Source organism: Lithobates pipiens, unplaced genomic scaffold, assembly GCF_037356315.1.
Source record: "Lithobates pipiens isolate NorthernLeopardFrog02 unplaced genomic scaffold, aLitPip1_a1.2 Scaffold_19, whole genome shotgun sequence".
NCBI classification, from domain to species: Eukaryota; Metazoa; Chordata; class Amphibia; order Anura; family Ranidae; genus Lithobates; species Lithobates pipiens.
The window spans coordinates 232600910-232617750 of NW_027507764.1; the positions used below are offsets into that span (position 1 = coordinate 232600910).

The following is a 16841-nucleotide window of genomic DNA, read 5'->3' on the forward strand; positions in this document are numbered from 1 at the left end:
TAGTAAAAAAAATTAAAAAAAATTCCAATTTTTTTTTTTTTTTAAGAATTTTAAACACTTTTTTTTTATTTTTTGGTGGCAGCACCACTTTAAGGGGCATGGCAGGGAGTGTGTCCTATGCCTGCATACTTTTACTGATAGGTGTCCCTCATTCCCATCTCAAAAAGTTGGGAGGTATGAAGTAGACCTAACATGGGTTCTATGACTAACTCCACAATGGACCACAGAACCTGTGTAATTTACACGTGTGAATTATGTGTGCCATGTATGACTTAGATACACATTGAGAGCCGGCATAGTACTACTACCTCGTCATTCACTTTGTATCATATATTTCAACTCTCTATAGCCACTCTTACCAATACCCCATCCCCAGCATCCCTATCATAGAGCTTCTCTGCACTCCTGTTCCCTCTTCTGCTCACACAGGATAACAGGAGACCACGTGGCCTCTGCTGAACTTGGTCACAGGGCAGTGACGTCATCTCCCCTTGCCGCTCACGGCAGTACAGAGTAGTGCACACATCGCTATGTATTTGGTGTAGTGAAATGTAACAGCGGTAAGACACCTGTGGAAGAAGAAGGGCTTAATGCCGCCATGAGGTTCCGCTGCAAGATCGTAGATGTCAGCTGCCTGAACCACTTCACACGTGTGTATCCATTGCTGGGACCTAATGCCTTGTTATTCCTAGTAATCTATGAGCACATCCCCTCACTCGTTCTCATAGGGTTGCTTGTTGAATATATGGCGATGGCTTCATACTGATTACTAGAACTGGGAACTATAGGAAGCAGATGAAGGGAAGCAGCTTCTTATGTGTAGGAAGAAGTGCAGTGTGTTCTGAGGATCTTCATTTCTCTCTCACTCTTTCCTGTACAGGGGTTGTGAACACGATTGCAAAGCTGACCAAGTCCTGCACCTTACGACTTACACCGGACAACCTTTACTTCATTCTCACCGACAAGGTGGCCAATGGAGGCGTCAGCATGTGGTGCGAGCTTTGCCAGGTATTGCGCAAAACAAATATATTTTTGTCTGACTCCACTACTTACTTTTACTCCTACCCAATGAAAGTTTAGCTTAAAAAAAGGTACCTTGCTTAACCGCTTCAGCCCCTGAAGGATTTGCCCCCTTAACCTTCCTGGCGGTAATCCCGAACCACACTCAGGATTACTTACCTTGTCCCTGAGATCCGCTGTGTCCTCCAGCGTTCTGTCAGATTAGGCGACTATGGTTGCCACCTCACCCCGTTAAACCCAAACACATATTATGTATGCAGATTCTGTGGCTGATTAAGGTGGTAATTAAACTCTGTGCCTTATCTGCATTTACTTAGCCCCAGAACCTGTGTAATTCAAAGGGGTGAGGTGGCAACTCTAGGTGACCTGTCATATCTTGTAACGGAAGTGACGTTCCATCGCCGCCATCTTGGTACACCTTGCACTTGTCCATAGCAGGCGACCTGTCATATCTTGTAACGGAAGTGACGTTCTATTTCCGCCATCTTGGTACACCTCACACTTGTCCACAATACAGATACAGTGAGAAGGCGGCAACACCCACCGGAGTTTTGCATTTCAAACGTATTTGTAGCAATAAACTGAGCTTTATATACTAAAATATGTGACACTCTTTTAAATGTTGAATTTGATGCAGATCTCAGGTTTGCTGATTTGACATGATGGATTTGAAAATGCTGTATTTCACTGTATAAGTTCTGTTTACTGTTGCATGCAAAGAATTGCACCACTTTGTCATTCAAAAATACTGACATAATCAGACCACCAGGGAGGTTAACCACTTCAGCCCCGGACCATTTTACTGACCAAAGACCAGACCACTTTTTGCGAAACGGCACTGCGTTGCTTTAACTGACAATTACACGGTCGTGCGACGTGGCTCCCAAATGGTGGACACATCGGACATTTTTGGGACCATTGTCATTTATACAGCAATCGCTGCTATATAAATGTGATTCCTGTGTAAATGACACTGGCAGTGAAGGGGTTAACCAGCGGGTGGCAGTGTAGGGGTTAAGTGTTCCTAGGGGCTTGTTACTAACTGTTGAGGGCTGGGCTTTCATTTAGTGAACACTGTTCTCTGCCCCAATCACATAGCGTCACTAGTTGCTAGGCAGAACGGGGAGATGCTGTTTACAACGGCATCTCCGTTCAGCCACCCCGTGAGACGATTGCGGGTATGCCCGCGGCAATCGAGTCCACGGAACCTACGACCGGACTCATGGGGGTCCCGACCAGCACACGAGTGCGCCACCAGCGGCACGCTCGAGATGGCAGGGCGGCATTAAAGATTGGACGTACCTGTACACCAATATGCCTGCCCGTGCCATTCTGCCGACGTACATCGGCGTGTGCTGGTCGGGAACTGGTTAATGACAGGGCCATTTTTTGCGATACGGCACTGCACCGCTTTAACTGACAATTGCACAGTCATGTGACACTGTATCCAAAAAAGCTAACTTCTTCCTAAGTTTAGGCCAATATGTATTCTACATTTTTTTTGTTAAAAAAAAAAAAATCACGATAAGCGTATATTTTTTACTAATAATGGCAGTGATCAGCAATTTTTAGTGGGACTGCGATATTGCACCAGATCAGACAATTTTTTTTTTATTTTTTTGGACCAGCGATCAGTGCTATAAAAATTCACTGATTTCTGTACAAATGACACTGTCAGGCAAGGGGTTAACTAGGGATCGACCGATTATCGGAATGGCCAATATTCACTTTTTTAGAAGTATTGGTCAAAAAAACTGACCGATATTACCGCTATTGCTTCAAGGGGTTTTACCGGGGTGATGCGTGCATCTACGTGCATCTGCATGCATCACTCTGGTACAATTTAGAGTGGATGGTCGGCTTTATTGTAATAACAACCGATGCGGCTCAACAGCCACTCGGCTGTTATTACAAGCAGCGGAAGGGGACGCTCCCCCACTGCCTTCCGCCGATCGCCTGGGCCCTTCCTTCCCACCAGGAGGCCCGAGCAACCAGCCAGCACGTCCACTGGCTGGCCGAAGACCCGAACAAAGAAGATGCTTTGTTTGGGTCTCGGATCTAGTAATCCAGAAGCAATGTCATGACATCACTTCCTGGATTACTGGTAACTTTAAAGGCACCAGTTTTTAAAAATAAAGTTTTCAAAAACGCAGATCTTGACGTATTTGAATATTTTGAAGTGCAGAAGAGGGGTTTAGGGTCTTATAGATCCCCGATCCCTCCATAAAGAGTGCCCGTCGCTGCCTATTACTGTCGTAATGGATGTTTACATTCCTTGTGACAGCAATAACCGTGAATTTTTTTTTTTTTTAAATGACAGTGTAAAAAATGTTTTTTTAAATGGAAAAAATATTGGCTATTGGCAGGAGAGGTGGCCAAAATATCAGTATTGTATCGGCACTGAAAAACGCTATCGGTCCAAACTGGGGGGGTGAGTGGAGTGACTAGGAGTACAGAGATATCACCGTTCTTAATCGCTAGGGACAGACAATCGCTCTATACTTCCCTGTCAGAACGGGGATCTGTTTATTTACATTGACAGATCCCCGTTCTGGCTCTGTGGAGTGATCGCGGGTGGCTGGCGGACATCGCAGCCACTGATCACACACATCAGCTCCCCCGCTGTGCAGCGGGCATGCCTGCTATAGCTGTTAAAAGGACCGCCGTACCAGTACGGCAGTTAATGGGGAAAAAAAGCTGACCTGCCACAGTATGACGGTGGCTGATCGGCAAGCGGTTAAAGTGTCAGTTTATTTTCTTTCCTTAACCACTTTCAGCACTGTCACAGTTTGAATGACATTTGCGCGGTCATGCAACACTGTACCCAAATTTAAATTTGTATCGTTATCTTCACACAAATAGAGCTTCTTTTGGTAGTATTTAATCATCACAGGGTTCTTTATTTTTTTGCTAGAAAAGCAAAAATAAACCAAAAATTTTGGAAAACTAAATTTTTTCTTGGTTACACATTTTTGTGACAGAAACTAAAGTAATTTTTATCCTTCACTGATGTGCACTTAAATTTTAAAGAGCAGCTGTCATCCCTGTATCACAGTGACTCCTCCTCCGTTGACTCACTGACAGCCCTATTCACTTTAATGTGATGCAGCAGTGACAAAACAAGGTGAGGGGCGTTGCGGCAGCAGGTGAGTGGATGCCCGCTAACAGGCGCTGCCATGATGGATCTGAAATGACAGGTGCTCTTCAAATGTAAGGCCTTATTCTTGCTGATAGTTAGAATCTTTTAAAGCGGAGCTCCACCCTAAAGTGGAACTTTTGCTCATTGGAACCCTCCTCCCCCCTCCGATGCCACAATTGGCATCTTTCAGGGGAGAGGGGGTGCAGATACCTGTATAATACAGGTATTTGCACCCACTTCCGGGCATAGATAGCCGCAGATTCTGCGGGTATTTACGCCACTTCCTGCGGGGCCCCCGTTGTCTGCTGGGAAACACATGTATCCCAGAGACAGCAGGGACCATCCTTATTGCGTAGCGCGATTCGAGCATGCGCAGTAGCGAACCAGGAAGTGAAGCCACAAGGCTTCACTTCCTGATTCCCATACCGAAGATGGCGGCGGCAGCACCCGAGAGCCGATCAAGAGATCGGCTTCGGGTGCCGACATCGTGGGCGCGCTGGGCGGGTAAGTGTCCATATTTTAAAAGACAGCAGCTGCAGTATTTGTAGCTGCTGACTTTTAAAAACAAAAAACGGTGGAACTCCCACTTTAATATTTGCAAACAAAATGAAAGTTTCCTATTTAGAATTTAAAATAAGCTGTCAGGTTAGTAAAACAGTGATATCAGAACCAATTCAATCAATTTGTAGTGTACATAGATTTGCAAAATAATGGGATAAAGGAATATTCCTGAACTTTGTTTTATCTTATGGTTACTGTGAAATTGTGTGAATGCATCAATGCAGTGCATGTTATCTTAGCTTGCAAAGTTGGATTCATTAAATGGGATTACCAAAAATTTAAATATTGCAAAATATACAGCTTCATGCTACATAATTAGAGGTCGACCGATATGGGGTTTTCTCTGGCTGATGCCGATATGTAGAAATCGCGGTGGCCGATGGCTGTTATATGATGGCGATTTATTTATTTATTTTTTTCACACAGAGTCGATTGCGCTGACAGGACATTAAAAAACGTCCTGCAAGCAGCATCTTTGGAGCGGTGTATACCGCTGCTCCACTACTAGAGCTGCAACTAACGATTAATTTGTCTGTCGACTAATCTATCGATTATTTTTTCGATTAGTCAACGACTATCCGATAATTTTTTTTATTTTTTAATGAATCTAGTGTTTTTTTTTTGATTAGCTAATTAATCCTTTGGATAACCTTGAGAGTATTGCATTGCAGAGTATTGTATTGCATTGCAGAGTATTGCAATGCATTGGCGGGCAGAGTATTGTATTGGCGGGCAGAGTATTGTATTGGCGGGCAGAGTATTGTATTGGCGGGCAGAGTATTGTATTGGCGGGCAGAGTATTGTACTGTATTGGCTGGCAGAGTATTGGCGGGCAGAGTATTGTACTGTATTGGCTGGCAGAGTATTGCCGGGCAGAGTATTGTACTGTATTGGCTGGCAGAGTATTGGCGGGCAGAGTATTGTATTGTATTGCGTTGCAGAGTATTGTATTGTATTGCGTTGCAGAGTATTGTATTGTATTGCGTTGCAGAGTATTGTATTGTATTGCGTTGCAGAGTATTGTATTGTATTGCGTTGCAGAGTATTGTATTGCATTGCGTTGCAGAGTATTGTATTGCATTGCGTTGCAGAGTATTGTATTGCATTGCGTTGCAGAGTATTGTATTGCATTGCGTTGCAGAGTATTGTATTGCATTGCGTTGCAGAGTATTGCATTGCGTTGCAGAGTCTGGCAGAGTATCGGGCTGGAGGGATGGCTGCTTCCATCCGACCTCTCCCCTCCACTGCACAGATCAGTACAGAGAGGGGAGAGAGATACCGGCGTCATGTCATGACGCCAGTTTGTTTATAAGAGATCGCTCCGTCGGAGCGATCACATTGTAAACGCCTGGGTGTTGAAAGATGGCCGCCGCTTTGGAGCTAGGCCGAAGCCGCGGCCTCTCCTAAGGCCGAGACCGCGGAGCGCGGCATGTGCGCTCGGATCATGGATCGGTGACGATCCGTTGCACCCCTAGGGACGGCGGCACTGCGGGGGAGAAGAGAGGGGGACGGCGGGGGAGAAGAGAGGGGGACGGCGGCACGGAGGCCAGCGCTAGATACTAAGCACTGCCCCCACTGTGACGCATTGATGCCCAGAACGCACGTCAATGTATTTTCTTAGTCGACGTTGATTACGTCGACGCGTCGTGGCAGCTCTATCCACCACTCCTGCCCTTTGAAGTGAATGGGCACCGCTGCCGAAGCGCCTGCAATGCGATTTGGCAGCGGCGCTTCACTGGCACATTTAACCCCTTCCTCAGCCACTGGCTGGCTTATAAGTGCCCCGCTAGCAGCCGTAAAGCGCCGCTAAACGCCTGCCTGCTCCAGTGTGAAAGCAGCCTTAAGTGATACAGAAAAGCAGCTTGCTATGGGGGCACCCGAGCTGCAGCTGTGTGTGTCCATTTAGACATGGAACATTGGTTCGGGCCCGCATCAACATGGGGACAAGATACTTTGAGGACCCCACAGCATCCTCTCCATGTTGAGGGCACGTGGCCTGGCACGGTTCAGGAAGGGGAGGGGGGCGTTCTCTCGTTTCTAGTAATGGACTGGGGGGGGGGGAACCCATGCCATTTTTTTCAATTCGTTTTTTCTGTATTGCCGAGACCCGACAATTCATTACAGCCGCAAACAGTTTTAAACTACTTTTTTTTTTCCTTTTAGAAATGCAGTTTTGCTGCGGTACTGTTCTAAACGCAGGAAAACTGCGCCATTCAGGTATACTATAGACACTTCCAGGCACGATATTGAAAGGAATATTTCTTATTGAACATCACCGGACACAGAGCCATAGTAGTTACTATGTGGGTTATAGGCCACCTTTAGGTGATAGACACTGGTGCCCCCTAAATTAAAAAGTGCACTCCCTCAGTTTTTTCGCCAGTGTCTAAGGTGTTGGTCACGAGTGAAGATGTGCTGTGCTGAGCTCCACTGGAGCAATGCTTGCTGGGGCTAGCCATGCAGCTGGATACATTCAAAGTGTCTTTTTGGACAGAAGAAATGAGGGCTTGCCTGTAATGCTTCTCTTTTTAGAGAGCTGTACCCTGGGATCCAGTACTTTTTTTGGTATTGAGGCCATAAAGCTTTTACTGGTGGTGGTGCTATTACAGGTCCAGGATTGTGAGTTTCCTCAAGGATCCCCTGCTCCTGAAGGTTTAACGGAACCCACCGTCCACTGGGGGCTGTCTTGAGCACTTATCGTTTCATGCTTCTCAGAAAGCCCACGTTCCAAGCCTTCCATCTCCCAGCTCGAAAGAGACCTCCTACAGCTCCTTTTTCGGGACAAGATCAATACCAACCTGGACCAACAGAAGGCTTCCAAACGCTTCCACGACAGATGGGACCTCTTTATTAGGGCGCAGCTCTCTCCACACGACCGAACTCACCTTGACGAACTCTCCTTTGTCTACAAAGATCCTTGTCGAACATGACCCTTTCTACTACTGGATGTTTTTCCCTCAAAATGGAGTATTGGATTTAGGCCCCCCCCCCCCCTTTTTTTTTTCCTCCCCCACCCCTCTCCCATCCTTCCTTTTGTTATGTACTGCATTTGTTGTTAGACATATGAGGTTAGTTTAGAGCCTTATGGTCATTAGATCCATCCAGCTATAGCCTCCTCATATTTTTCTAGTCATACTTGGGAGGGGATTAGTGTCCGCTCTCGATTAAGTTCCTTTTATTCCTTTTCCTTCTTTTTTATGCTTTTTTAAGATGATGCGAGCCTCGTCTTATTGTCTTATTTTGCCTTGTATACTGTACTTTATGAAAAAATTTATACTTATACCTGCTAATGATGATATTATGTACTGTTCTAACTCTTTCAATAAAAATTTTATAAAAAAAAAAAAAAAAGCCCACGTTGTGTCTAGGAAGCAGCAGTTTCTTCTTCCTCTGGCCAAGCAGTGGACTGCCTTTAAGTCTGGGGGGGGGGGGGTTCCCTCTCCCCACCAGACGCCCCCTGTACTGTTTCTTCTTCCCCTCTTCTTGGGGAAAAGAGCCACAAGAAATGAAAAAAAAAATAACGCGTGAATGGCATGCCGCTTGGCGTCTTCCAGACCCCCCCCCCCCCCCCCCCCCGCCATATCTCCTTCCTCCCTGTGGACCCTATAGGATCAGGAGCCCGCGCTCACGTGGGAAAGAGCTCTTTTTTTTTTAAAAAGAGGGGAAGGGCCGTATGCAATGGGGGTGGGGCTTAGCACGGCGTTGGCATCCTCCAACGTCCAGCGCGGGAAGGTATGTTTTAAAAGGCACCATTTGTGCTGTTACATGCTGCAGGAGGGACACGAGCAAAGGTGGCATTTAAGAGGTTTGGTGACACAGACATTCCTTTTGACACATTTACTACTGCATCAGGTTGAGCATTAATAGCAGCGACAGGGCTGGACTATTGCTCAAGCAGTGGATGCATTCCTTCTGGTAGTACCTCTTCTATGTGCATTGAGCTATGGTCGGAAGGGGGGTGAAAAACTCCTAAAAAAAAAAAAAATTTAAAAAAGGGCTCTAGAAGGACTGCTACAGTCACATGGAAGCCTAGATCCATCCCAGTAAAGCTGGCATCCTCCCTGGAGTAATATGGCTGGCCAAAATGAGCCATTGGGAGGGGCAAGTGTTATGGCTGCTCTTAACACTGCTGCCCCTGTGTATATTACTAAGGAGGTTTTTTTTTTTCTTCAACCATTTTAAGCTTGGAACCAAAAATTGATGCTTTAATGCATCTCAGAGTGGGACTAAGCGCAGCAGATCCCCGTCCATCGCCCAGGACCCTCTTGCTGAGGAACAAGATTTGGCAAATTTCTTTCAAGGGACCAGGAAGAGGCTGAATTCTAACCTCTTCCGAAGAACCTGATATGGAAGTGTCAGGTTCGCAGAAAAGATTGTTGGTACAGTCTCTAAGTGAATTAGTCTGCTCCACGTTTTTACTGCCAATAACGCAGTCAGTCGATGAGCCCACTTCTGGTTTGGGTTCACTAGCCCAATCTGTGCGTTCCTTTTCTATCCATTCATCGCTAAGGAAGCTAATGTATTCTGAGTGGGAGCACCCAGATAAACAGTTTTTTCCTCCGAAAAAGTTTTCAATACTTTATCCTATGGAGGAAGAGTTTATAAGGAATCTGTAAATAAAAACCTGACTTGTCCAGTAGACAATGCTCGTATGCTAAAGGATCCAACGAATAAGAAGTTGGTGTTCCTTTTTTAAAAACTGTTTTGCTCGCAGGTTCAGTCGGAAGGTGCGCCCCCTCTCGCTTGAATGGGGGGGGAGGCTTTTACAGTTTTCAAAGGTCTGGCAGGAACAATGTCAAGACAGATGGGTGGCTTCCTCAATTTCTCTAGGTTACAAACTAGAGTTCCGAGAGTTCCCGTCTCCTCGTTTTCTCAGATCAAACGTTCCCAGAGATCCAGTGAAAAAGCTCTTACTAGCTTTGGATCATCTCTTGTCTCAAAGAATATCTGTGGTCCCATTGGAAGAGCAAGTTTGGAGTTTTATTCAAACATGTTCATGGTTCCAAAACCAAATGGGGATGTCGGAACCATTTTAGATCTCAAAGATCTAAACCGTTTTCTGAATATCCGTTCTTTTCGCATGGAGTCAATCCGATCAGTAGTCTCCATCCTACAAGGGGGGGAATTTTCTGGCATCAATCGACATCATCAAGGATGCTTATCTTCATGTGCTGATTTTCCCCGGTCTCCAGAAATGTCTACGCTTCGAGGTAGAAAATCTTAATTTCCAGTGTGTAGCTCTGCCTTTTCGGTCTAGCTAATGCACCTCCAGTGTTTACAAAGGTTCTGGCCTCCTCCTTTAGCCAGGCTAAGGGCTCAAGGTATAACAATACTAGACTATCTACTCTTGATAGATCAATTGGTAGCCTGCTTAAACCAAACTTTGGTCACCGTAGTCGGCTACTTGGAATACCTAGGTTGGATTCTCAACTTAGAGAAATCCTCCTTAAAACCAGCAAGGAGAAATAGATACAGCTCAGAAGAGGGTATTTTTGCCCCAGGAAAGGATCATTTCCATAAAGGAACTGATTCAGTTGGTCAAAACGAAGAAGAATCCTTCTATTCAACTTTGCATGAAGTTTTTGGGAAAGATGGCGGCTTTTTTCGAGGACGTTCCTTATGTGCATTTTCATTCAAGACTGCTGCAAAACCGTATCCTGTCAACTTGGAACAAGAAGGTCCAAGCTCTGGACTTCCCAATGTGTTTATCCCCTAATGTGCGTCAGAGCCTCAATTGGTGGTTGATATCCAAGAATCTTCAAAAGGAAATTCTTTCTACCAGTTACCTGGAAGGTGGTAACAGATGCCAGCCTTCTGGGCTGGGGAGCAGTCCTGGAAGAAGCGTCTGTCCAAGGGAAATGGTCCAAATGAGAGATGACCTTGCCCATCAATATTCTAGAGATTTGGGCAATACGCCTGGACTACGGAATTGTCCTGCTTCCACATCTTCTTCTTCTCAGGATCAAGCAAGAAGAGAAGGAAGTGATTCTGGTGACCCCAGCATGGCCCAAGAGATCTTGATTTGCCGAGATCATAAAGATGGCGATAGGGGACCCTTGGACCTTATCACTGTGGCCAGACCTTCTCTCACAAGGTCCGGTATTCCATCCTATTTTACAAACGCTAAATTTAACTGTTTGGCTATTGAGACCCACATTCTAAAGGACTGTGGGCTGTCAGCTTCAGTAGTTTCTACTTGCTAGGAAGCCAGCCTCCAGCGTCATATACTATAGAGTCTGGAAGGCATATGTCTCCTGGTGTGAATCCAGGGATTAGCACCCCAGAAAATATGTCATAGGTAGGATCCTTGAATTCCTACAGATGGGATTAGAAATTAAGCTGGCCTTGAGTACTCATCAAGGGCCAGGTGTCGGCCTTATTGGTATTTTTTTCAACGACCACTTGCTTCACACTCTGTAGTTTGTAACTTTATTCAGGGGGTACCGCGGATTAATCCCCCAGGTAGGTCACCCCTGAACCCTTGGGACTTAAACTTAGTCCTGTCGGCTTTACAAAAAACAGCCTTTTGAGCCAATTCAAGATATTCCCTTGGCCCTCTTAACCACTTGAGACCCACGCTATAGCCAAATGACGGCTACAGCGCGGACCTCCTTTGCCGGGACTACGTCTAATGATGTCGTCCTGTGCACGAGCGGCCTGCGCGCCCCCTGAGGGGCGCAGCGCGCTCTGTGATCGGCGAGTCTGAGACTCGCCTGATCACGGATCCGAGCAAGGGGTCGATCCCGACCCCTTACCACGTGATCAGCTGTCAGCCAATGACAGCTGATCATGTGATACAACGGAGCCGGTAATCGGCTATTATTCCTCCTCGCGCTGACAGCGGGAGGAGAAAAAAAAAGCCGATCACCGGCGGCCGTGATCGGGACATCGGTCCCGATCACGGCCCGCTTAATAGTGCCCACCTGCCCCCCTCAGGAATAAATAAGTGCCACCCAGCAGTGCCCACAGTGCCACCCACAATCTTCCTCAACAACGGTGCTGCACCCCTGTGCCACATATCCATGCCTGTCAGTGTCATCTACCAGTGCCCATCAGAGCCACCTATCAGTGCCCATCAGTCCCATCTATCAGTGGTACCTACCAGTGCCCCTTAGTGCCACCCATCCATGCCATCTTATCTGTGCCCATCTTTGCCCATCAGTACTGCCTTATCTGTGCCTATCGGTGCCACCTTATCTGTGCCGCCTTAACTATGCCTATCAGTGCCCACCAGTGCAGCCCATCAGTGCGCCTCATCTGCGCACTTCAATGAAGGAGAAAAATTACCTGTTTGCAAAATTTTATAACAAACTATTTAAACATGATTTTTTATTTTGCATCTTTTTTTTGTTTGTTTAGCAAAAAATAAAACTCCCAGCTGTAATTAAATACCACCAAAAGAAAGCTCTATTTGTGGGAAAAAAAATGATAATTTCATTTGGGTACGGTGTTGTATGACCGCACAATTGTCATTCAAAGTGCATCAGCGCTGAAAGCTGAAAATTGGTCTGGGCAGGAGGGGGGTTTAAGTGCCCAGTAAGCAAGTGGTTAAAGAGGAAACAAATTTTCTTGGTTGCCATATCTTCTGCAAGCAGAGTATAAGAGTTGGCTGCTCATTTTTGTAAAGAGCCATATTTAATTATTCATAATTATTATAAGGTTGTATTGCGGCTTCATCCTAATTTCCTACGGAAGGTAGTGTCAGGTTTTCACTTAAACCAGGATATTGTTCTGCCTTAATTTTTTCCAGAACCTCGTTCTATGGAAGAAAAGTCACTACATTCTCTTGATGATGTGGTGAGAGCAGTCAAGGTCTGTTTGAAAGTGACCACTCAGATGCAAAACAGATGTTTTGTTTGTATTTGCCAGACGGTCGTAAAAGAGGACAGGCAGCGTTGAAATCTATCACTAAATGGATTCGTCAAGTGATTGTTCAAGCTTTTGGTTTAAAAAGGAAAATTCCTCCTTTTCATTATAAAGCGCACTCCACCAGGGCTGTTAGTGCTTCTTGGGCAATGCATCACCAAGCCTCCATGGCTCAAATCTGGAAGGCCTCAACTTGGTCTTCAGTGCATACATTTACCAGATTCTATCAAGTAGATGTAAAAGGTCATGGGGATATCACCTTTGGGCGCAGTGTGCTGCAGTATAAGTCCTCTAGTCTCTTAGTTCCCTACTTTTGTTGTCTCTCTCCCTTCAGCTGGCATTGCTATGGGACATCCAACATAGTAACTACTATGGCTCTGTGTCCCGTGATGTATGATAAGAAAATAGGATTTTTATAACGACTTACCTGTAAATTCCTTTTCTTGGTATACATGTGTATTGCTTTGCTACAAAACTGATGTACTCCCAGTAGTGGGAGGGGTTATATAGGGAGTGCACTTTTTGTCTTGGGGCGTGCCAGTGTCCATCACCTGAAGGTGGCCTATTAACCCACGTAGTACCTACTATGGCTCTATGTCCCATGATGTACTTCAAAGAAAAGGATTTTACAGGTAAGCCGTTATAAAAATCCCATTTCCATTTTTGTTTCACTTTAAGCATTATTAAAATCGCTGCTCCCGAAAAAAGCAGTCTTTTAAAACCTTTTTTTTTAATTGATGTCCCCTGGGGCAGGACCCGGGTCCCTAAACACTTTCTATGACAATTTGCATATAAACCTTTACAATGAGCACTTTTTTCTACATCCCTTGTAATAGGAATATGACATGACAGGTCCTCTTTATAATGAGACATGGGGTCAATAAGACCCCACATCTCACCACTAGGCCGGGAAGCCTGAAATAAAAAAAAAAAAAAATAAACCAATCACCGCTTCCCAGCCGAAGCAGCGCCCTTTTTTTAATTCAGAGGCCGGGCGGGGTGTTATAACATCGCACCCGGCCTCCAACGATCATAGAGACTCCAGCAACCATCTGGTCCGCTGGAAATCTCTATGGTCATCATCCAGGTCTGACGGATCCTCTGTCTGACTCGCTGCTCGGTGAGTCGGTAGAAGCAATGGAGGACGGCGGGGGGGAGGGGGGACATCCCCTCTCGTCTCCTGTAAGAATGACCATGCGGTGGAACAGATGCTATGATCATTCTTGCGGTGTAGGGAATCACCGGCTGAAAATGGCAATATCTGAATGATGTCTGTAGATACAGGCATCATTCAGATATACCCGCTCAAAGTCAGTCGCGTCATATGACGGTGGGCGGGCATGCCTGAGGAGGTTAAACACCTTTTCTCGTGATTGGATGCATTTTTCTTTGAAGTTCAGGGCTTAATGAGCTCACCAAACCAATTGTGTGTTCCAATTAATCAGTGCTAAGTAGTTGCAGGTATTCAAATCAACAAAATGACAAGGGTGCCCAAATTTATGCACCTGTCTAATTTAGTTTTGATGCATATTGCGCATTTTCTGTTAATCTAATAAACCTAATTTCACTACCGAAATATTACTGCGTCCTTCAGTTATTTCTTAGATCAAAATGAAATTGCTGATCCAAACACCCAAATATTTATAAATGACAATCATGGAAATTGTCAGGGGTTCCTAAAATTTTGCATACAACTGTACGGGGAAGTGGCAGTGAGGCAAAAGGACAGGCCATATTACGCATGCCCTGTGTACTTTGATTATTTTTTTGGGCATGTGTAGCACTACCACTGTCAACAACTGATTAAACCTTTAAATAAGCTCTCATTGTTTGCAGAAGCTTGTCAGGCAATGGTTAAAGTTAATTTCTTTTCCTTTTTCAGGCAAATTTTTTTGATGAATATCAAATGGAAGGAGTATCCCAGGAGCAAAATGAGATTTATTTGGAACTGATACCTGAAAATGTTTCCCGAGCTTTAAAAACAGCGCAAAATGCCAAGGCTGTAAAAATCAAGCTTACAAATAAGCATTGCCCTTGTCTCACAGTGGCAGTAGAGCTGGTAAGCAAACTAACTACCTTTCAAGGTACTCACTGTTCTAAATGTACTGAATATAGGTTAGAACTGCATACTGACTTTTAATGCCATGTTTGTTTGGAGGCAGCCATCCTTCAGAGCTTTGTTTCCTGACATCAGAGCTAACGCTGAAGACAAGTAGAGTAATTATCAATACACAGCAGAAGAGGCAGGGGAAGCGCTTGCTGCTGAACTTGCAAAACCAGGTACACACACTTCCACAAAAAAAAAGAAAGTGCCAAAAGTGATAGAGGAGGAGGCGGCGGCAGACAAGTAGACAAGTGGAACTATCCCTTCTGGGTGAAGTTGCGCTTTAAGTTGAGGGTTAAGAGGTGACAGATTTAGGCAAGCATCGATGTGGGAGACACAAACTTTGCATGCAGTGGTGATTGTTGTTTTTTTTTTTTTTATGGTGAGAAATAAAGGGATACAGCACAGTCACTTTAAAAGTGGATTTTATGAAAGTGGACCTTTACCCTAAACATCATGTTGTGCTACCCGTCCCCCTCTCCTCTCTGTCCCTAACAAATGTACATTTATTTATGTGTTTATTTTATTGCATTTTCATTTTTATAAAGCAGCACTTCCACATTTCTCGCCCAGGGGAGATTTATTTTTTTTTCTCTGCCCCCTGCATGTGCGCAGATTTGTTGCAGGGCTTGGACCCTGAGAGACACCTGGGCCATATCTGCGCAGGTGACAGTTTCCCCAGCCATCTGCACACGTGTAGGGTTTCCCATGCATGAGCCAAACCTTCCGTGTACTTGCACATGAGTGGAAAACTAGACTACTATGCCAGGATCTGAGGGCCAGGCAGAGCCTGTGGCCACAGAATTAGAAATATTTGTGTAATATAGTTCATACATGTGCATTTCAACTGCATGTCTAGAGTTCAGCTTTAAGCCATATTGTTTAGATAAGTTATGGCAGTTTAAATTGCCTTTATAACTGCAACTCAAATAAACATCAGGTCTTAGCTTAGTGAAAATTTGGGTCTACAAACAAAAGTTTAGCGTTAATACAACTGTCTGCACAGCCATGTTCATATTAGCTTATGAGCTATTTTTAGATGGTCAGTACTGCTTTGTGGCCTTCTCATCCAACATCGGTGCCTGACCTCACAAATGCACTTCTGGAAGAAAGGTCAAACATCCCCATAGACACATTCCTAAACCTTGTGGATAGTCTTCCTTAAGAGGAGTTTTTCAGCTGTAAAACCACTCGTCTCTGAAAAAAGTATAACTCTGAAAAACACACATACCTTTTTAGAATCGCTTTAATGTTACACAAGTGTACAATAACTATACTTGTACCAGTCATTTATCAAATTTAGTCTCCATAGATAAATATGTCCGCTTTATTGTTGGCTTATTGGTATAAAACAAGCAATTAATGTACATCCAGTATAGAAGGATGGAAGCATGTAACAATACAGCTACTGTATAGGTAAAATAAATCAAAGTATGTAAATAAACCAGAGGGAAAAAAAATCAAGAGACTTTGTAGAACCGGTGAAGTCCTGAATGTATACAGGAAGTGCATAGAGGTAAGGGAAGAACAGGGGAAAAAGACAGCGTTAAATGAAGGAAAAAGAACTGTACAGATCTTCTGGGTACAGATCTTCTGGGTGTGCATATAGCTGAAAAGTTAAAGGGGGCTTTTTAACTAGGCAATAGGGGGAAGGGTCCAGAGGTAGAGATAGTCAGTGCGGAACATATTCCAAGTGGTAGGTTGAGAAAAGCACATACACCCAAGGTAAGTATAGTAGCAAGTCCTATTTGCAATCTTGGAACACCCAATAAGAGAACAGTATGCGACCAGTTTAAACTACGTGTCGTGTTCACAAATGCCAGGAGCCAAGATGGTAGAACTAGAGATTCTGTTGTACGAGGAGGATTAAAATTTTGTGGGAATTTCAGAGACTTGGTTCAACAGTTTTCATGATTGGCTGGCAACCATTCAAGGCTATTCCCTTTATCGCAGGGTTAGAGAGGGTAAAAAAGGGGAGAATATATAGATAGTCAAGAATAATGTACAAGTGAATGTGAGCGATGACATTATCAAGGGAGCTAGGGAGGAGGTTGAATCCTTATGGGTAGAGCTCCAAAGGCGTTAAACTAAGGAGAAAATAATACTGGGAGTATGCTATAGACCCCCTAACCTGAGGTAGGAGGGGGAGAT

General features: G+C 44.8%; 1 protein-coding gene across 1 annotated transcript in view; it reads left to right on the plus strand.

Annotated features, from left to right (window-relative positions):
* Positions 1-476: 476 nt before the first annotated feature.
* Positions 477-16841, plus strand: part of HUS1 (HUS1 checkpoint clamp component) — a 61307-nt gene continuing 44942 nt past the window's right edge. Inside the window, exons 1-3 of the mRNA XM_077491786.1 lie at positions 477-650; positions 881-1008; positions 14469-14645. Coding sequence (XP_077347912.1) covers positions 599-650; positions 881-1008; positions 14469-14645 — 357 coding nt within the window. The 5' untranslated portion in view covers positions 477-598. The remainder of the gene's footprint in view (positions 651-880; positions 1009-14468; positions 14646-16841) is intronic.